Consider the following 22656-nt stretch of genomic DNA (forward strand, 5'->3'; position numbering starts at 1 on the left):
CAAAGAGGGGCAGCTTGCTTGGGTGGGCCACCTCTGGAAGGCTGTGCATCAGGGAAGTGGCATGAAAAAGGCAAGCTAGAGAAGAGAGGCTCCCCACAGATGCCCACCCAAGCTGGCCCAGGACACCGAGGAGAGGAAGAGGGAGGTCACTGAGACACTGAGGAAGAGAGAGGTCACTACTTAACACCCCAATTTTGCCAACCACTACAAAAATTCAGATTGGTGGTAGAGTGAAGTCTGGACCAGGAGTCAGGAGACCTGAGCTCTAGACCCAGGTACTATGCCACTTCTCTGTGAACTTGGGCCAGTTGCTTTACCTCTCTGTGTTTCATTCTCTCTACTTGTAAAATGAAAAAAACTAGATTAGGTAAATTCTCAGGTCCCTTTAAGGGCTAAGATCTTATGACTCTAAATAACATATATGTTTCTTATAAAAAATAGTAAGACTTTGGTCAAAGGTAGGCTAATTTAAAAGAAAATAAAACAACTACTTTTGTTTTACTTGTGGGCCAGTAAGTCAGATAACAGATCTGGACTTTAAAAAGAGCTGAGGACAATCTAGTCAAGAAAGTGATGCTATTAAACCTCGACCTTGACCTCCAGTTTAAGAATGAGCAAGTCTGCCCTCATCCGAGGGGTGGAGGAGAAGCAAACCTCCCTTCATGATCTCCAGATTTTCCAAGGCTTCCAGGGGTTTATGCTGCCTCCTCCAAAGAATTATTCAAAAAAAGACATTGCAGCCACATCACCAGTTGCCCAGCAGCTTGGTGAAAAGCCTCTGCCTTCTGAAAACTAGATTATTAAAATTACAGTCTCAGGGCATCTTGGCAGAGGTAATAGGGGAGCAAGTAGCTTGGGTTAGTGAAAAATGCAGTCAACAGGACAATAAAGAAAACTGTGTTCAGGGCCAGGATTTGTGTGATCTTGGACAAATTACTTATCTGGAGTAAGGAGAATCTCAACTTCCTGTCTTGTAAAAATCTATAACCTAAACCTGAGCAATGCTATCTTACTACAATAAGGGAGAAATACCTTGTTTGGTCCTCCCTATCCAAGGTTGTTTTTTATCTCTCAGTGAATCAAGACTCTCTATTCTACTATTCCAACAGCGTGTGTTTAGCACCTTCTATATGTTCAGCGTGATTTAAGAGGCTGAATGGGGATTTTAAAATAAGATATTTGACCATAAATTCTAGATGGAGACAAAAGTCACAGAAGAAATTAAGTGAGCAAATGATTGATACAGATACTGTTATTTTTTTTTCTAATTCTTGACAGGAGTGTCAAACAGAAAGAATGGAAGAGGCTGGCCTACTCAATCAAACTACTTTAGCGACATATTTTCGGCTTAGAGGTTTATCTGTAAATCAGAAGGTGCAGCTGGCTGCATTTGCCATGTTCCTCATTTTCTATGTCCTGACACTGATTGGGAACATCCTCATTGTCATAACTATTATCTATGACCACCGGCTCCATACCCCTATGTATTTCTTCCTCAGCAACCTGTCCTTTATCGACGTCTGCCACTCCACTGTCACTGTCCCCAAGATGCTGATAGACACCTGGTCAGAGGAGAAGCTCATCTCCTTTGATGTCTGCGTAACTCAGATGTTCTTCCTGCACCTCTTTGCCTGCACAGAGATCTTTCTCCTCACTGTCATGGCCTATGATCGGTATGTGGCCATTTGCAAACCCCTGCAGTATATTACAGTGATGAACTGGAAAGTATGTGTGCTGCTGGCTGTGGCCCTCTGGACAGGGGGGACCATCCACTCCATAGCCTTGACCTCCCTCACCATCAAGCTCCCCTACTGTGGTCATGATGAGATTGACAACTTCTTCTGTGATGTACCTCAGGTAATCAAACTGGCCTGCACTGATACCCACGTCATTGAGATCCTCATTGTCTCCAACAGTGGGCTGATCTCCGTGGTCTGTTTTGTGGTCCTCGTGGTGTCCTACACAGTCATCCTGGTGAGTCTGAGGCAGCAGATCTCCGAAGGCAGAAGGAAGGCCCTATCCACCTGTGCAGCCCACCTCACCGTAGTCACACTCTTCCTGGGACACTGCATCTTCATCTATTCCCGTCCATCCACCAGCATCCCGGAGGACAAGGTAGTGTCTGTATTTTTCACCACTGTCACCCCCCTGCTGAACCCCATCATCTATACCCTTAGGAATGAAGACGTGAAGAATGCTTTGAACAAGTTAATGGGGAGGATGGAGAGGAAAGAAAAACAATGAAAATGTCTAAGCCCTTAAGATGCTTGGTGCTCCAAATCAAAGAAATGCCTTGCAAAGAATAAGTTACATAACATATTTATCAGAATATATGACATAAAATTATCTTCTGGCCCAATATCTGACAATTGTAGCAATAGCTATGATTTTTAATATCTTCCATATGCTGTAATTTGTTCTAGGCATTTTGCATTTACTTGATCCTCACAACAACCTGTGAGGTAGGTATTATGCTTATTTACACAGACGAAACTAAAGCTCAAAGAGAGCAAATAGCATGCCCAAGGTCCCCTAGCTGGGAAATGATGAAGGCAGAGTGTTAAGCCAAGTGTATCAACACAAACTCATGCTATTTTCATTACACCACCTGCCTCTCCCTGCTTTTGTCTTAGGGTGATAACCAAGTTCTAAACAAACCTTCAGATTTCTGGGCAGCATTTGCCTACATCATTCACTCAGATGCTTGCCTAAATAGCTTAGCAGACAATGGTAAAATGGACAAAGTGAATTTGCATATGACTTCGGTGACTTAGAAAGAAGATGTCAAACCCCTGAAGTTATCGATATCCTCAAGTGTCCAGGAAAAATCTGCCATGAGAGCAATGAAATGGAGATGTCTTATTCATTGATTTGACAAATATTTACTGAGCATCTATTATGTGCTAAGTACTGGGTTTACAGGCATAAATAAAACATTCATATAGTCTCCTCTTCAAGTTGTTTAGGGTCTAGTAAAAATAGAAAACAAAAATATAAGAAAATAAATTTTAATTACAGATCATGACAAATGCTGTGAAAGAACACAGTGGGATACTATTAGGGAGTTGTAAAAGAGACTGTCTTTAGACTGGGTGGTCAATGACATTTAAGCTAAGATCAGAAAGATGAAAAGGAGCCAATCATGGGAAAAGAGAGGTGATGAACATTCTAGGCAGAGGAAATGGCAGGTGTAAAGATCTAAGTTGGAAGAGACCTTGTCTTTTTCTGAGAAGTGAAAGACCAATATGGTTACAGCTTAGACTGTGAGGCAGAGAATGGTGAGAGATGATAGTGGAGAGCTAAAAAGAATACTTTCCTGTCCTCTCAAGGAGTTTAGAATCTTTGTCAGTACAATGCGAAGCCACTAGAATGGTTTAAGCACAGAACTGGCACGATATGACTTGTGTTTTAATGAAATTATTCTACTTATTATGTAGAGAATTCACTCAACTAAGCATTCATTACTAAACACTTATAGTCATTCAATATTGTACTAATTGTTGGGAGAAAATACCAATTGAATAAAACGTGGTCTGTAATCCACCATCTTGAACCTAGTCGTGGTGGCACACATTGTAACGTTGTGATAAGTGCTCTAAGAGTGGTGTGTGCTGAATGGACTGGGAAAACAGGGGATATGAAGAGGATATTCCAGGCAACAGTGTCTCACATATCTATATACAAAATCATGGCATATTGGAACCCAACAGTTCACTCTGACTCCACCAGTGAGAAGGGCATGCTTAAATGCAGCTGGGTTCCCAGGCAATCAGGGAGATTGTGATCAATAAACCTGTGGGCCGCAAGACCCATCTCACATTTTTTATGGTATTTTTGCCAGGAAATGTGTTGGGAAGAAAATTCAAGCCATACATGCCATTTCAGTTATACAGAGGCATGGTTATGAAAGTATCCTGTAGGGTTTCTGGGTAGCAAAAGTCAATTTCCAACAGATAAATCTAATAGTTAATAGAGTAGTCTCTTTCTCAAAGATAACACTCTGCATAGTATAAAACTACAGTCATTGGCATTGGTTGGTGGAATAACTGAACTGAATTTAAGAATTATATAATTTGTATAAAATAAATGCTTTTATTATAGGCAATGACCCACAATAAGGAGATCTATCCTATCAAAGAGCCCAAATAGAACCATCTTGAGCAGGAATCAGCCACACAGAGGAACACATGCAATGTGACAGAGAAGACGATGTTTCATACAGTCCTTAAGGTGGTAGCTGGTAAAACTACAATGGAACAACAAAGTCATGTTTGTTTGTTTCATGCTTGCAAGCAAAATTTCTAATACTACCCAATTTACCCAATGTAAAATAAAACATTTGTTCTCTATTTCACAGAAAAAACTTTTCAGACTCAGGGATAAAATAAAATGTGTTTAGTTACTCACTGAATAAATAGAAAAGTAAAGAATAAAATGAAAATATTTTGACTCTTGGTTCTGTGGTTGACTTACTTTAAAGGGGAGAAAGGGATCATTATTTATCCGTATAGAAATTTGTTCAGCAACTTTGTATTCAACACTTGAATTCCTCAGGCTACAACCATCTTCTATGCAATAGAGTAACTAATACTACCATAGTACAAATAAACAAAAAAGGCATTAGGAATTTATTTCTGCATAAAAGGTACTAATAGGTATTAAAATCTGTGCATATAAAAGTCCAGAAAGTACAGGCATAATTAGACCATTTTTCTAAGTTTTTCAAGTGTGTATAGTAGTGATATCTGGGCCTCACTTCATCATAAGTATATAAAACTCTGATTTTGGCTTGGGTTTTACACAAAAATTGTAGGAGATTGATAATATGCTACATTCTTTCTCAATTTGCAAATAATTATGTTTAGATATTTTCATGAGCTTCTCCCAGCTCATCTAATAAACTGCTTCTGATTCTTTGTCCTTTTGAGTACTTTCTGTCATTTCCATTATTTCTTACCTTTTAGCCAGAGTCAGCGAGTCACTAACTCTGTATTGTGTATGTGGATGTCCATATCGTCTGGCACTCAATTCTCTAGAGTACCCGTAAGCATTATTTCCACAAGTTAATAGAACTTGGTAGCCCCAATCAATTCTAAATTCCTTTCAAAATAAGCAAAGAAAGATTAGATATATTTTTACTATTAAGTATACGCTGTTTCATTCCATTAGCTCCATTAAAATTGATATTATAACTATTTCATATGGCAGCTCTCTGACCATTTATAGGGTCCTCTAATCCTATTCCCTTTGGTCACAGTATATCATCATCCTCTTTACCTAAGGAATTTGTCATGGAGTCTTCTCGTTGTGGACTTGCCCATTCCACAATAAACTGATATATTTCAACCCAAAGAGTGATACTAGCTAATTCAGGAAATCAACAACTCTGAAATTATGTAAATCCAAGCACCTTCTTAACTCTTTTCACCTGTTTATTTCTTCAAATAAACTTTAGCATATTATTGGAAAATTTACCCAAAATCCTGTGGTATTTTTATGATAAGAACATTAAATTTATAAATCAATTTAAGAAGTTCCATTATATTAACAATTTTTTAATTCCTGTGCAGGAACATGTAGACATCTCCATCTCTTCAAGTTTTCTCAGCAGAGCTTTGTAGTATTTTTCATAGAGGCACATATGCTTCCTTTATTGGGCAAAAAAAAATTCCACATAAACAAATCTATACTAATTTTCTGTTGCTGCTGTAACAACTTACCACAAACTTAGAAGCTTAAAACAACATGAATTTAATCTTTAACGGCTCTGCAGGTTAGAAGTTCAACATGAATCTCACTGGGCTAAAATCAAGGTGTTAACAGAGTTGCATTCTTTCCTTGTTCTTTTTTCCCCAGCTTATTAAAGTATAATTGACAAAAATTGTATATATTTAAAGTGGACAATGTGATGACTTGATATATGTATATATTATGAAGTGATTACCATAATCAAACTAATTAAAACATCCTTCACCTCATATAGTTAACCTTTTATGTGTATGTGTGATGAAGACACTTAAGATCTACTCTCTTAGCAACTTTCAAGTATAAAATATAGTATTATTAACTATAGTTGCCATGCTGTACACTAGATCCCCAGAAATTATTCATCTTATAGCTGCGAGTTTGGCTGCATTGTTTTCTGAATGCTGTAGGCGAGAATCCACTTTCGTTCTTTTTCCAGCTTCTAGAGGCCACCAAGATTCCTGGGCTAGTGGCTCCCTTCCCCCGTCTTCAAAGCTGGCAATGTTGAATCTCTCTGCTCTCTTCCATAGTCATATATATCTCTCTCTGATTCCCTTCTTCTGCTTCCCTCTTTCACCTTTAAGGACCCTTGTGATTACATTGGGTCCACCTGGATACTCCAGGCTGCTGTCTCGAGGTCAGCTGATTTGCAAACTTGCTTTCACCTGAAACCTTAATTCCCCTTTGCCATGCAACCTAACGTATTGACAGGTTCCAGAGATCAGGATGTAGATATCTTTGGGGGACCATTACTCTACCTACCGCACCATCTGTAGCTCTTTCTTCTTTTCTTTGTCTTGAATTCCAAGAAGCTCAAACTAAATTTAGTTTTTAATTGTAATAACTCGCCCATCACTATCTCCTGGTACATGATTGTTCCAATTCTTATAAGTTCCAATTTCTCTTTTATCTAACACTACTATTTCTTACATTTTGACATTGTAAATTGCCACAAGTCACACTTTTGTAAAATAGAGAAGGAAGATAGAGTGTATTTTTACTCCCATTTGTTTCATTCATCATACTAATAGTAAAAAAACATCTAGAAATCTCAAGAGCATTATGTGCAAGTTTCAGGTTTGGGAGGATAAGAAGAGGCTAGATAGTTATTTTCTAGAGATTTGTACTCAAGCTGTGGTTTCTGGACCAGCAGCATCAGTATCATCTGGAAGCTTGTAATAAATGCAGAATCTCAGACCCGACCCAGACCGACTCAGTCAAAATATGCATTTTTAAAAACTCCCCAGGTGATTTGCATGCACGCTATGTTTGAGCAACACTGTTCTGGACCATTGTGCAATGTGGGATGAAAAGAAGCAATGTTAGAAGATACCGGTAGTAAGAGTGCCACGGGAATCTAGTTAGCCAGACTCAGGGGCTAGAAAGGAAAAAAATGGCCAGAGCCTGGGGTTAGCTGGGTCATTGGTGATTTATACTCTTAGGATATTTCAAGTACCCACAGTTCTTTCTTCTCTAACATGCTGGGGTCCCTATCACTATCTAAGGCACAAAGTTATGAGTCATATCTTATAACATTAATGGAGACATATCTATTTCAAAAAGAAGGTTTTCCCCAATGCTATAGGTACCATGTGTGAGAGAATGCACCCCATTACCTATTAAATGTCTAATTTTCTAATCCAGTCATTAAAAGCACTCCACAATTTTCATTCTCCCTCCCAGGCATGTATCTCTTATCATATCTCTATTCGTCCTATTCTCCAGGCATGATTAATCCATACCCTTTTTCTTTTATGTCTCCACGTCTTTGCTCTCTGAGTCCTTTGGTCTTTCTTGTGTTTCATGCCCAATTTTTACGCTTCTTTTAATTCACTCTTTTTTTTTAATTTAGTTCACTCTTAAAGCCATCTTCCTGAATCCTTCTCTGCTTTGCCCATCTGGAAGTAATTTATGCCACCAGTAGACTCTTTCGGAAATACATCTGTACCTTTCTCACTTTACTTACTTTCTGTCTATATTATAGTTATTTGAATGTATATAACTTTAAGATCTGGGACTAGCTCATATTTTCATTTCTTTAGACTAGAAAAGTCTTTCTTATAAAAGGAGTTCAGGGGCCAGCCCTGCAGTGTAGCAACTAAGTTCGCACACTCCGCTTCGGCGGCCCAGGGTTCACAGGTTCACATACCAGGTGCAGACCTATGCACCGCTTATTAAAGCCATGCTGTGGCAGTGTTCCATATAAAGTAGAGGAAGATGGGCACAGATGTTAGCCCAGGGACAATCTTCCTCAGCAAAAAGAGGAGGATTGGCAACAGATGTTAGCTCAGGGCTAATCTTCCTCACAAAGAAAAAGGAGTTCAATTTATCATTTTAAATGGATAAATTAATGGGTTAATCCACATGTCCATCACCCGTGGACTTGAATCCCATCTCCTATAGTATCTTATTGTTTTGTTTGCCTTTTACTTGATCTCCAATTAAAATTCTAACAGGAAATGAAAGTGATACAATCTTCGCAAAATTCTGACCAGGAACTATCTGGGCTTGTAGACCTATGGATTTCCAGTGATAGAATCTTTAAATAACATTCTCTTCTGTCAATGTAGCCTAAATCAAGAATAACAGTAAATGAATGGGGGTCCATATTCCCACCAGCAGGAAGTAAAAGCTAAAGTGAATTTAAGTTATACAGTCACTGATAATTCTATGTGTGAAAAAACAGAATCTGAGGAGTTATGAAAGAGTAAAAGATGCCTATATCATCCCCCCAAAAATGAATATTTGGCTATAATTGAGATAATCAGATCAATATAGACAGCTAATATAATATATAATACGTTAATTATCGATGACATAACAAACTACCACAAACATCAACATAAACAACACACACTTATTATCTCACAGGTTCTGTGGGTCAGGAATCTGGGCATGGTTTAGATGGGTCTTCTGCTTTGAGTGTCTCACAAGGTTGCAATCAAGTTGTTGGCCAAGCTCAAGTCTCATAGAAGACTCAACTGGTGAAGATTTTCTTTCAAGCTCAAGTGGTTTTTGGCAGAATTGTAGTTCCTCAAGGGCTACTGAACTGAGGGCTTCAGTTCTTATCTGGCCATTGACCAGAGACTATCCTTAGTCCTTGACACATGGGCCTTCTCAACATGGCAACTTGTTTCATCAAAGCAAACAGATAGAGGGTCAGCTAACAAGACAAATGTCACCATGATATGTAACTTAATCATAGAAGTGACATCCCATCATCTTTACCATATTCTATTGGTCAGAAGCAAGTCACAGGTGCTACTCAACCTCAAGCAAAGGGGATTACACGAGGGCATGAATACCAGGAGGTGAGATCATCAGGAACCATCTAAGAAGTTGCCTACCACATATAAATCCCAAATTTACTTTCATTCTTTTACCTTTAAAATGTTCTTAAAGATTTAACTAGTTAACCCATAGATTATTAAACATTTTTAATTGTTTAAAAGTTTAGCCATGATATGGTAAGTAGTACTGGACTAATCCTGCCACCATAAAAAATAGAAAACTGGATAAAATATACAAAACAATGATTTTCAGACACTGGACAACAAGCAACTCAGGACTGTGATTACCAAGGGGAAAGAAATAAGATAAGTCCTGACTTTCTGCCTGGAAGTATATTCCAACCTTGGTTCAGAGATTTACAACTCAAGAAGAGAATGGAAATCTTGCTGAGTTAAGGAGACAGTGATCTGGGAAGCTGAGATGGTTAAAATTTGCTGGGCGGAGTACAGAAAGAAATGAGCTATGGTGAGAAAATGATCCAGAAAACTGCAAAGGGGTTTCCTTGAGTCTTGGCTAAATAGTAAGCTGTGCACACATAGGACTTGAGAACAAATACCAGGGAGCTATAAACCAAAAAACTACCGGAGTTGGCACAGGGCCAGGACAACTTGCATTCCTACCAGCTAGAGTGAACAGATGTCATTGAACATGTAAAGAACTCACTAGAGACCCCAAAAGGCCACATTTTAGGAATGACACTAAAGTCACCCTAGAGTGAAAGAGACTCTACACCCACCCATCCTAATAAAGATTAAAAACAAGCCTCAGGCTGCCCCAGTAGCATAGTGGTTAAGTTCGTGTGCTCCACTTCGGTGGCCCAGGGTTCACAGGTTAGGATCCCAGGTGCAGACCTATGCACTGCTTATCAAGCCATGCAGTGGCAGGCTTCCCACATATAAAGTAGAGGAAGATGGGCATGGATGTTAGCCCAGGGCCAATCTTCCTCAGTAAAAAGAGAAGGATTGGCAACAGGTGTTAGCTCAGGGCTAATCTTCCTCACCAAAAAAAAACAAAAAAGAAACCTCAAATTTTTCCTCAGAAATGAACAGACATTTCTCCAAAGAAGATATACAAATGGCCAATAAGCATATGAAAAGATGTTCAACATCGCTAATCATCAGGGAAATGCAAATCAAAACAACACTAAGATATCACCTCACGCCCGTTAGAATGGCTATAACCACCAAGACAAAAAACAACGAATGTTGGAGAGGATGTGGAGAAACAGGAACCCTCATACACAGCTGGTGGGAATGCAAACTGGTGCAGCCTCTATGGAAAAGGGTATGGAGATTCCTCAAAAAATTAAAAATAGAAATACTCTATGATCCAGCTATCCCACTACAGGGAATCTATCCAACGAACCTGAAATCAACAATCCAAAGAGGCTTATGCACCCCTATGTTTATTACAGCATTATTCACTATAGCCAGGAAATGGAAGCAACCCAAGTGTCCCTCGACTGATGATTAGATCAAGAAAATGTGGTATATGTATACAATGGAATACTACTCAGCCACAAAAAAAGGCAAAATTGTCTCCTTTGCAACAACACAGATGGACCTGGAGGGCATTATGTTAAGTGAAATAAGCCAGAAAGAGAAAGACAGACACCACATGATTTCACTCATATGTGGAATATGAACCAACACACGGTCAGAGAGAACTGTATTGTGGTTGCCAGGGGCAAAGGGGGTGGAGGGTGGACACAAGGGGTGAAGGGAGACATGTATATGGTGATTGAAAAACAAAAATGTACAACTGAAATTTCACACTGTTATAAAATATTAAGACACCAATAAAAAAAAGTTTTGCTCAGGCTTCATTTCTTGGTCTTCTTCTTTATAGGTACTATTTCCCTAATGATCTCATCCAGTCCCATGACTTTAAATAGTCTCCATTATATACCACCCATCCCATAAGTTTATATCTCCAGACATGACCTCTGTCCCAAATTCCAGACTCATATGTCATCTCCACTTGGATATCTAGTAGGAGTCTCAAATGTAGCATGAACAAAACAGCTCTTTTAATTCTCAGCCTTTCCCATTTCAATTAATGGCACCACCATTTATACAACAAAAAAGTTAGTATTACAGACAAATTCCTTGATCAACATAAATTTCCATAACTGACACAAGAAGAAACAGAAAACGTAAATAATCTTGTATTTACTGAAGAAATTTAATTTATAATTTAAAACTTTCCTAGAAAGAAAATTTCAGGCCCAGATGTCTCTGTTCAGGTTACTATTGCTGTGTACTAAACTAACCTTAACTCAGTGGTGTAAAGAACAATTTTTTTATTATACTCAAGTATCAGTAAATCCAGAATTCATATAAGTCAATGAAACAGAATAACAAATCCAAAAATACATTTACGCTTAAAGGGTCAACTGACTTTCAACAAAGGTGCCAAGGAAACTCAATGGGGAAAAAACAATCTTCAAATGGTGCTGGATCAACTAGATAGATGGGGAAAAAAATCTCAACCTTTATCTCACACCATATATCAAAAGTAAACTCAAAATGGATCACAGACCTAAAATTTAAAGCTGAAGCTATAAAATATCTAGAAGAAAACAGGAGACGATCTTTGATATTTTGGGGTAGGCAAATATTTCTTAGGACACAAAAATCATCAAGTCTAAAAGTAAAAAATTGATAAGTTGGACTTAATAAAAATTTAAACTTCTGCTCTTCAAAATATATCATTCAGAAAATAAAACTGAAAACCAGAGGGTGAGAAAAATATTGACAGAACATATATCCACAAAAGCCTTGTATCCAGCATATACAAAGAACTCTTACAACACAGTGACAAGAAGACAAAAAAAATAACAAATGAGCAAAATATTTGAACAGACACATCACAAAGCAAGATATATGAAAGAACAATAATGAAAAAATGCTCAACATCATCAGTCATTAGGGAAATGAAGAATAAAATCACACACTTGCTAGAATGCCTAAAATTAAAGACTGACAATACCAATTGTTGGATGTTAAACTCTCATACTTCTGGTGAGAGTTTAAATCATACAACCACTTTGAAACAGTCTTGCAGTTTCTTACAAAGTTAAACATCCACTAACCACGTGATCCAATAACTCTACTCCTAAGTATTTACCCAAGAGAAATGAAAACACATGTCCAAAATAACCTGTAAATAAATGTGTATAGCTACTTTAGTCATAATTGTCAAAAACAAAACACCCAAATATCCATCAATACACGAATGCATAAACAGCCTTTGGGATACCCATATAACAAAATGTTACTCAACAATAAAAAAGAACTGCTGACACTCACAAAGACATGGATTAATCTCAGAAACAGCATGTGAAGCAAAAGAAGTCAGGCACAGAAGAGTATTATACTGTATGATTCAATTTTTATGACACCCTAGACAAGACAAATCTAATTTATAGTGACAAAAATCAGATCCTTGGATGCTTGGGTGGGGATAAAGGGATTAGCTGGGAAGGAGTTGAAGACACTTTTTGGGGTGATAGAAATGTTCTAAATCTTGATTCGAGAGGTAGTTACATTGGTGTATACATGCCTTTGTCAAAACTTGTCAAACTTTACGATTAAAATGGGTGTCTTTTATGTAACTAAATTTTACCTCAATAAAGTTTATTTTAAAATGTTCCTTACATATCTCCAAAAATTTTGTCAAAATACAAGTCTAGGAAAAGTACAAAATCGATCTAGAAATAATAAGAGAATCACTTTCAAAAGTAAGAAAATTTAATTCAATATAAATAAATTAAAGGTTTAAATAAACACCTTGAAAATATATTTGGAGCAAGACTGAAACCACTGTAATGTATAAAACACAGATGTGATGTATAGCTTCCTAGAGGCCATCACCCACAGAACAGTACAAATCAAGAAAGTAGATTCTCTCACAACTATACCATTCCTGAAAATGAGTTTGTGCCCCAAATTGTGTATTTACTGGGGAAACCAGAAGCCTTCTTTAAACTTTCCCATATTCTTTTTCCACTTACATGTCCACTATGATCTTTCCCTTTATTTAAGTAATAGTTAATAAGACCCTCTCTTTAATGCAAAAGTCTTCCTTGTTGCATACCATTTCATCTAATGATTTTGATGCTTTCCTTTTGCTCTCTCATTAAAGATACGACCATAATTATATCTGCAATCCTAAGCCCATCATGTACACGATTTCATGAAAAACGCTTGTCTCTGTCGGAGCTCCTTCATGGCACTTTTGACCTCCTCATTCCTCAGAGTGTAAATGAGGGGATTCAGCAAAGGCGTGACCACCGTGTAGAAGACAGAGACCACCTTGTCAATGGAGAAGCTGGTGTCTGGCCGAGTGTAGATGAAAATACAAGGTCCAAAGAAAAGGGCAACCACCATGAAGTGGGCTGAGCAGGTAGACAGGGCTTTCCGGCGCCCTTCAGCTGACTGTTTTCTAAGAGAAACCAGGATGACCGTGTAGGAGGTGACCAAAGCCAGGAAGCAGGTGTGGGAGATGGTTCCACTATTGGACACGATCAGCATTCCTGTGAGGTATGTATCTGTGCAGGCCAGTTTGATGACAGGGGGCACATCACAGAAGTAGCTATCAATAATGTTGGGGCCACAGTAAGGTAGACGAATGGTCAGGAAAGTCTGCACCAGTGAGTGAACAGTACCCCCTAACCAGAGAGCAAAAACAAGCTGTACACAGACCCCCATGTTCATCACATTAGGGTAGTGTAACGGGGTGCAGATGGCTACATAACGATCATAGGCCATAATGGTCAGCAGAAAGATCTCAGCACAGGCAAACAGATGTAGGGAGAAGAGCTGTGCAATGCAACTGTCAAAGGAAATGGTCTTTCTCTCTAAAAGGAAACCCTCCAGCATCTTGGGCACAGTGACAGATGAGTGGCAGATGTCAATAAAGGACAGATTGCTCAGGAAGAAATACATGGGGGTATGGAGACGTGGAGTAAAGACTATAGTAACCATGATGAGAAGGTTCCCCAAAAGGGTTAGCAAGTACATGACTGAGAATGCCATGAAAAATAGTATCTCCAGCACCCAGTTATCAGTAAGTCCCAAAAAGACAAATTCAGTTACTCTTGTTTGGTTTAGAGCGTCCATCCAATGAGCTTTCCAAAAGACCTTGGAGAGGAAAAATGAAAGCTACTTTAGCTTTAGAATGGAGCTAATTGAAGTGACTCTGCATTCCTGTCTGAATTGCTTATTTATTACTAGGGTATATAGAATATAAGACCAATTTAATAATAATTGTTACAATAAGCCTACTATGTATCGGGAGTCATGCCAGACACTTTATATACACCATTCTATTTAACCACAACCACACCATGGCATAGCCATTAGTTCCTGTCTTGCAGGTGAGATAAGTGAGGCTTTGCAAGAGTAAATAAGTCGCCCAAAACCCTTAGCCACTAGTTAACTGGCTCTTTTTATTTCAGTCTAATTTGCTGATAACATCAAATTAATATTCCAAAATACAACTCCCAGCTAAAATCGTTCAGTATTTCACTCAATCAAATTAAATATACCTTCAAAGCCTGCAAAAGTCTGCTGTACATTTATTTTTCCAAGATGGCATCCCCTTTTTTCCCTGTGTATTCTTCTCTCCAGCCATGCTACCTCTACCTACTTACTTTCCAAAATCTTTGTCTTTATTTATTCTATCCCCTCTGTTCAGAAAACGTACCTTCTAATCAAGTGTACTCTCTTCACCTCATTGCTGACTATTAAAATATTATGCATCCTCCAAGATTACCTCAAAGGGCAGCACCTTTAAGAACACTTTCCTGATGCAATCAAATCCTATCTTTTCCCTTTCATACTTTATCGTATTTAACTGTAAAAGAAAGTAAAATAAGATATTTGTTTTTGCTCCCCATTACACTGAAATTTTCTTAAAAAGCAATACCACATATGATTTATCCCTTGCAGCACTTAGAGTTGTTTCTTGCACAGAGTAAGCATGCAAAAAATATTTTTATTTGAAATGAACCTAACTTCTCAGGTAACCTGAAAAAGAATCCAACACTTCCTTCGCAACAGAGGTAATAAATGACTTAAGAATCTTAATTTTTTTAAATATGTAATACTATTTGTCCCCTAGGAGATATTACTGTATAAATACTAAAGTCATATTACCCCTAATTTTCTATACTGATTGGCTGGCCAAAAACTATAACAGAGTTTAGGAAATAATTACCACAAATTATAAAAAATATTTATATTCTTGATCTAGTTATTTCACTTGTAGGAATCTCCCATACATCCAAACTATGGAACAAGCCAAACATAAGAAAATATTAATTACAGCATTATTTAAAATAACAGTCATGGGATTTTTTTTTTTGAAGCTTAAATGAATATAGTGGAACTTGAATTGAACTGTATGTAGCAATTAGGAAGGATAGTAACAAAGGATTACCAACGTGAAAAAATATTGAAATATTATGACGAATTAAAAAATGAGATAAAATTTATTTATACATTTAAAATTTTAAATTTAAATTTAAAGTATATTTTAACAATTTAAAATATATGTAGTGCCATATAAATTATCAAAATACAAATAGTAGACTAGAAGAAAATATTGTAACACATATGACTAAAAAAGGATAATATTCCTATTATTTGAAGATCTCTTAAAATTTGACAAGAAAAGACAAATGACACAATCAAAAATGGGCAAAAAAATGAATAGGCAAGTCACAGAAAAAGAATGCAAATGACAAATAAGCATGAAAAAAAGATGCTCAACTTTAGTAGCAGGTGGAAAAAAAAACACTTTTTGTCTCTCCTCAGATTGGCAAAGGTGTAAGGAACTGGGTGCTCTTTGTAGACTGCTACTTAATGTAGGTATTAAGACCTTTTTGGAAAATAATCTGGCAGTACCTATCGAAATTTTAAATGCCCATACCCCAAACCCAGGAATGCCACTTCTAGAACTGTATTTCACAGAAACAAAGGAACCAATAACTTAGAATACATGTTTATTGAAGCATTTTTACCAAACAAGGTACTGAACATAAATTGAATGTTTATCAATAGAGGAATAGGTAAACAAATTTTAGTACAGCCACAATATGGAATATTATGAAGCGTTAATAAGAGTGAGTTGGATCTATGTATATTGACTTAAAGCAGTGGTTCTGAATGTGGCTGCACATTAGAACCATGTAGAGGGTTTTTATAAATTTTGCTGCCCAGGCCTCACCCCAGACAATTAATTCGGAATCTCTGGGGGTTGGACCCATCAGTACTTTTACAGCTCCTTGGTGATTCCAATGTACAGCCAAGATTGCAAACTGTTAACTTGAAGGAATGTTAATAGTATATTTTTAAGCGAAAAGAGCATATTACAAATATATTGTGAACCAAGAAGGAAGGAAGGATAGGAAGGAGAGAGGAAGGGAGAGAAGAAAGAAAGAAGGAACGAACAAACAAGGGAACAAAAGAAGGAAGTAATCAAAAGAGATTTGTATGTGTATATATATATGCATATATATGTATGTTTGAACATATGCATATTCAAACATACGTATACATACTCATGAATTGGGTTTATATGTATTTATCCCTAAAAGGATAGAAGACAGGTTGAAGAATACACACTTATTTTAACACTGGTTACCTGTGGAAGCATAGAATTGAAAGGAATAGTAGGATTTTATTAATTTTTACATTGTACTCTGTTTCAATTTGTGTAATAAGCATGGGTTACTTGTGTTTGAAAAACAAAGTACTATTAAAAACACGCATAGAGGAAAAAAACAGAAAGGAAATGAAAATGCTGACTTCATGGGATTATGAGTACATTTTTTCCCTCTCCGTGTCTAAGAGTTTATAATATGGTTGTATTTCTTATAAAGAAATATTCCTAAAATGGGGAAGATCTTTCCTATAAACTCTTGGTTAGCAATGCATCAGTAGCAGAGAACTAAGAGCTGTTTTGCTTTCAACTAGGAAGGAGAGGGCATAGGCTCTTCATAAGTGAATTCAAATAACTGTGACCTTTGGCCTTCACCTAAGCCTCAGTTTTCTGAGCCATAAAATAGGAACTAGAGGAATCTCTTTTACATGATTAGATGTAGCAGATGTCTAGGTCTCCTGTTAAAAAGATTAAGAAAGAAGCCACAGAATGGGAAGAATCTCTGGCTTTGTAAAGTGTTCCCTGACACAGAAGACCAGCATTAAATTGAAGCTCATAAGCACGTTTTACTTTGTAGAAAAATCTAATGGGAAACACTGAATCTTGGGATGGGCTGGAATTCACAAAGCCAGGATAATTATTTTAACGCCCTTAGGCTGTTTCCAGGGCAGCAGATGGTAGCTGCTGTATCTCCAGCACCAGAGAAATCTATATGGTGTTAGCGAAAAGAGGTTTTGTTCTGGTTTTAAAAAGAGGTGGGTTGAAATTTTGACTCTGAGATTGAGTGACTTGGAAAAATTACTTAACCTCTCTAAGTTTCAGTTTCCTCATCTGCACAAATGGAAATACTAAACCTACTTTACGGACCTGTTACAAAATGATTAACATATTGCCTGGCACTTGAAATGTACAAAAAGTCTGTTCTTTTCATTGATAACTAAGGGATCCCTGTGAAAAAAATGTCCCAAAAAGTCCCCAAGAGAGAAAATGTAGGTCATGTGTTTAGGCAGCCTAAAACCAAGACCATGAAAAAGCAGATGAACGAAAGTGAGGAGTCACTAATCAATCAAACAACATTCAGTGAGTGCCCAGCGGGATCTGTGCCCAAGGAACATTCTTCCCCCAGACCTTCCCACGGCTCCCTCTTTCTCATTTTTAAGGTCTCATCTCAAATACCACCTCCTCATGGAGGGCTTTCTGACCATTATATCTAAAAGAACACTCCCCAGTTACACAATTCATTTTCTTTGTAACACTTATAAACACCTGAGATTATCTGAGTTATTTCATCCATGTTGATTGTCTGCCTTTCCAGATATAAACTCCTTGAGGACAAAGACTACACCCTTGTTTACTGCTACACTCCCCAACACTTGTGCTCAGCAGTAAATGAGACTCCAACTCCCAGCCCACAATATGTTCAGCGGTGAATAAGACTTCCACACTCCAAAACTTACAGAAGCCACTAAAGAAATGTGAGGCAGTTTCTGCCCTACAGAGTCCTTAAAAACAAAAACATACCTGATTGAAACTGATAATAAGCATACAGTGCCTGTTGGAAGTAGGAGATTTAGCACTCTCCTAATTTTTTAAGATTTCATTCTCTTCTTCTGAAAAGACGCAGAGCACCTCCTTCCACCTTCCCATTACATCCTTCTCTACTTCTCTTCAGCCTTGCCCAATCCTTGCCCACCATCGTGCTGATCTATTTTGTCCTATATATTTGCTTCTTTCTTTCCTATCCCTTGAAAGTAAGAAAAAAATATCTAGAGGGTTTAGGAAGCATAATCAAAAATTTGGAGAAGTGAGGAATATTGGAATGGCCCAATAAACCTGTACAAACCAAGAAAAGTACACACAAGTATGTTACTGGTGATGACTGAACAGAGGTATCTTGCTGTAAACACATTGAATTTCGCTCATTCCTTGAGTCATCCAGTGAACTCACAGATAGACTGATCCATTAATAATTTGGCAGATGGAGACTTTCAAGTGTAGAAAAAAAGACTCAGAGCTTGCAAACTAAGGATGTTAAATAGAAAATACTAAATTCAAATCACTGAGGTGAAAAAAAATTAGTTCTAAAATGCCCTTTTTAATGACTTAGTAGTGGGGCTTTTAAAAAAGAAATTTCTTTGGAAAAAAATAGCTTCAATTTTAAACTCACAATCCAAGGTATCAAAATTTAAGCTTCGAATTAAACTTTTATTTGTAATTCAGAGCTTTAATCTTTTAACCTACCAATAGATCAAAAGACTAGTTTCTAAATAAGTGGAGTATTGAGAAAATAATCATAGAGATAACATGGGAGTACAATGCTCACATTCTACTATGAACACTGAAGAAAATTAGAAAAGAAGAATGCCCACTTCCTCTTACATAATAACAAGTTCTTCTTTTGGAAGTACTTGTAGCTCTTTAACAAGTAACTCAGTGGTAGAAATAATTTTTAAGACATCCATTCTGCCCAGGCCCTTCATCAAAACACCCTCACACCCAGGAAGTCATGGTTGTTGTTCTTCTTTGTTAATCCAACAATGATTTGTCATGGAGTCTTTCCTAGGATTGTGAAGGTTTGATAAAATATTAGACAGAGAAGTTGTGGAAACCCACAAAGAAACCAGGAAGACTTAATGCCAGAAAGAACAAAGAGTGAAAAGAACAAAAAAAACTACCAAGTGCCGCAATGCCTGCCAGATGCTGGTTCACACTCCTGCCAGCCACCATCATCACCACCACTTCACAGAGAGCTTGAGACTTGAAGAACTGAAAATCTCCAAGTACATATGTATTAGTAGCATACAAATGCTGATCTTCAAGTCCACCGTGATGCCTTCCTTTCTCAACTCTCCAAGCCTCCATCTCATTCACTTGCCTTTCTAGGTCTCCAATATCTTCCGACCCTGAATCACTGAACCTAGAATTTTGGTCTTTACTTCTCTTAGCTCAACCTATACCTTTGATAACACACTCATCTCGACATCATATTTTTACATATATTCTTATTAGGAAAGCAACATAACTACATAATGGAAAATGGAGTGGGAAGAATACCTGTAATCTCATAACCTAACTTAATTGCTATTATCATATTGCTGCTGTCTTTAATTTGTTCCAATTTTATTACAAATGTATAATTTTACATTCTATTTTTCTCTCAGTATTATAGACATATGACTGAATGACATTTCATCACATATATGTATCAAAATATATGTAAACATTTCACCTTTTGTGGCCATTCATGATGTTTCTAGTTTTGGACTACTAAAAATAATAGTACAGGGGCTGGCCTGGTGGCATAGTGGTTAAGTTCACATGTTCCGCCTGGGTTTCACAGGTTTGGATCCCAGGCATGGACCTACACACCACTCATCAAGCCATGCTTTGGTGGCATCCCACATACAAAATAGAGGAAGATTGGCACAGATGTTAGTTCAGGGCCAATCTTCCTCACAAAAATAAAAAAAAATAATAGTACAATCTATTCTCCACATAGCAATGAGAAATACTATTAAAATATAGGTCAGATCATGTCATCCCATCAATCAAAGACTTCCAATAGTTCCCCATCGCACACATTGTAAAAGTGAAGTCTTTACAGTGGCCTACAAGACTCTAAATGATACAGCTCTCTATTACCTCTCTAACCTTATCTCCTACCACTCTTCCCTTCATTCACTCAGCTCCAATCACATTGCCCTCCTTGCTATCCCTCAAATGATCAGAATGCATTCTCACTTTAAAGCCTTTGCACTGGCTGCTTCTTCTGCTTGGAACCTTTTCCCCCAGATCCTGTAGTCAATTCTCTCACCCCCTTAATGTCTTTGCTCAAATATCACCTTCTCAATGAGGCTTATGCTGATGAACCTGTAGAAAACCACAACTCACCTAGAATCCCCAGCACTCCTGATCCCCTTTACTCTGATTTACTATTTTATTTTTTGAAAGCACTGATCACTTTCTAACATATTATATAATTTACTTATTTAATTAGTCTGTTGCTTGTTATTGTCTGTTTCCTGCTGCTAGAATGTAAACCCCATGAGGGCAGGCATCTTTGTATGTTTTGTTCAACGAAGTATCCAAAGTATCTAGGAAAATATGTAGAACATAGTATTAGCTCAATAAATGTTTTTGAATGATTATAACATCTCCAATATTTTAAATTATTCCTTTAGGAATGGATTATTAGACATGATTTTACTAGCTCAAATGTTATGACTTAAAATACAATGTTGCTAAACTGCTTTCCAAAATGTTTGCAAGGTTAAGGCATTCAGTCATGGTCATTCAGTTAGCAATTGGTTGAAATGGGATTGGAACTTTCCAAAGCCTACACTCTCCACCGCTGTGCCATGCTGCTTAAAAGAGATTGACCAAAAAACAAAACGTGGTCTTTAAGGAGCAAAAAGGTGCAACTATGTACCCCTTGAAGGAAAGGAAATATCTCATTGATTTTTCTATCCATTTTTCTATCTATAGCAAAGTACCTGGCACAAAGGAGGAACTCACTAAATACTCGTTGAATTAATTGAAAAAATATTTCAAAAGTAACATGGCAAGTAAGGGATTTAAAAAGTCCCAAAATTTTGGAAGAAGTTCATCAGTGCATCAAAATAATTGCCCAGATATTTTAGGAAATCAGTAGAAATCTCATCTATAAAGGGACAATCGAACAAAAATGACAAGAAACTCCACTGGACATCAGTACAGCAGTCCCCCCTTATCCACAGGGAATATGTTCCAAGACCCCCAGTGGATGCCTGAGACCATGGATAGTATGGGACCCTATATATATACTGATTTTCCCTATACATATGTACCTATGATAAAGTTTAATTTACAAATTAGGCACAGTAAGAGATTAACAACAGTAACCAATAGTAAAATAGAACAATTATAACAATAGACTATAATGAAAGTTACCATAGATCTTAGCAACCTCAGCATATGGTTTCTTTGTCTTTCTTTATTAAGTGGAGAACTTCCACCTTTTTACTTAAACGAAGCGCTTTACAGCTTCTCTCTGGCATATCCGAATTGCCAACATCACTACTCTTGTGCATTGGAGCCATTTTTAAGTAAAATAAGGGTGACTTGAACACAAGCACCGCGATACTGCGACAGTCAATCTGATAACCGAGTTGGCTACTAAGTGACTAAGGTGAGTGGGTAGCGTACACAGCGTGGATACGCCGGACAAAGAGATGATTCATGTCCCAGGTGGGACGAAGCAGGACTGCATGAGATTTCATCATACTACTCAAGATGGTGCACAATTTAAAACTTACAAATTATTTATTTCTGGAATTTTCCATTTAATACTTTTGGACTGTGGTTGACCACGGGTAACAAACCTCCGAAAGCAGAAGCGCGGATAAGGGGAGACTACTGCATTGTGTATATTGGTATTCTTCACAAAGGACCGGAGGTCAATGAAAATCTGCCCCTTTCTGTCCTTTGCCTACCCTTTTACCTTTCTTCCAGGAGCTCTGCAACTCCCACAGCAGCTCCACAATACAGACAATAGCAACTTTCCCCTTTTTGAAATCACTCTTCAGAAGAGTATAGGGACTTGTCAGGGATGAAACATGGTGAGTGGCAGTCTCCTTTACCTCCTGACTCCCCAGTTTCAGCCTAGTCATCTTTGCTGTTTCCTCAGAGTTACCCCAAACCTTATCTTTCTGTGCCTCTTCCCCCTTTGTTTCCACCTGATCTCTATTTCAGCACTGTAGGCTCAAGCCTTGGCAAAGACACGCTTAGAGAAGGCTCCTTTTGCCCAAAGGAACCTGAGTTTCCATCCTAGTAGACCACAATCATTTTAGCTTCAAATGAATTTGTAAAATTCTGGGCTGCCAAGATCTTGCCTAGAGGGATCTAATCGGAGAGAACTGCCTGACTGTATCTATTGAATGCCAGGGGCTTAAACCCAAAAGAAGAGACAATGTA

At 37.6% G+C, this 22656-nt stretch overlaps 2 protein-coding genes across 2 annotated transcripts; one reads left to right on the forward strand and one right to left on the reverse strand.

Moving 5' to 3' along the window:
* Positions 1 to 1296: 1296 nt before the first annotated feature.
* On the forward strand, positions 1297 to 2244 carry LOC131405810 (olfactory receptor 4E1). Its single transcript, XM_058541001.1, has one exon. The coding sequence runs from the start codon at positions 1297 to 1299 to the stop codon at positions 2242 to 2244; it is 948 nt and encodes a 315-aa protein (XP_058396984.1).
* Positions 2245 to 13217: 10973 nt separating this feature from the next.
* On the reverse strand, positions 13218 to 14159 carry LOC131405811 (olfactory receptor 4E2). The gene has a single exon (XM_058541002.1). The coding sequence runs from the start codon at positions 14157 to 14159 to the stop codon at positions 13218 to 13220; it is 942 nt and encodes a 313-aa protein (XP_058396985.1).
* Between the last annotated feature and the right edge of the window lie 8497 nt (positions 14160 to 22656).

The sequence above is a fragment of the Diceros bicornis genome, chromosome 5 (assembly GCF_020826845.1).
Source record: "Diceros bicornis minor isolate mBicDic1 chromosome 5, mDicBic1.mat.cur, whole genome shotgun sequence".
In the NCBI taxonomy this organism is placed as follows: domain Eukaryota; kingdom Metazoa; phylum Chordata; class Mammalia; order Perissodactyla; family Rhinocerotidae; genus Diceros; species Diceros bicornis.

What these genes read in the sequence shown, in the direction of transcription:
- LOC131405811 (XM_058541002.1), bottom strand. Translation starts at nt 14,159, where the DNA reads ATGGACGCTCTAAACCAAACAAGAGTAACTGAATTTGTCTTTTTGGGA.
- LOC131405810 (XM_058541001.1), top strand. Translation starts at nt 1,297, where the DNA reads ATGGAAGAGGCTGGCCTACTCAATCAAACTACTTTAGCGACATATTTT.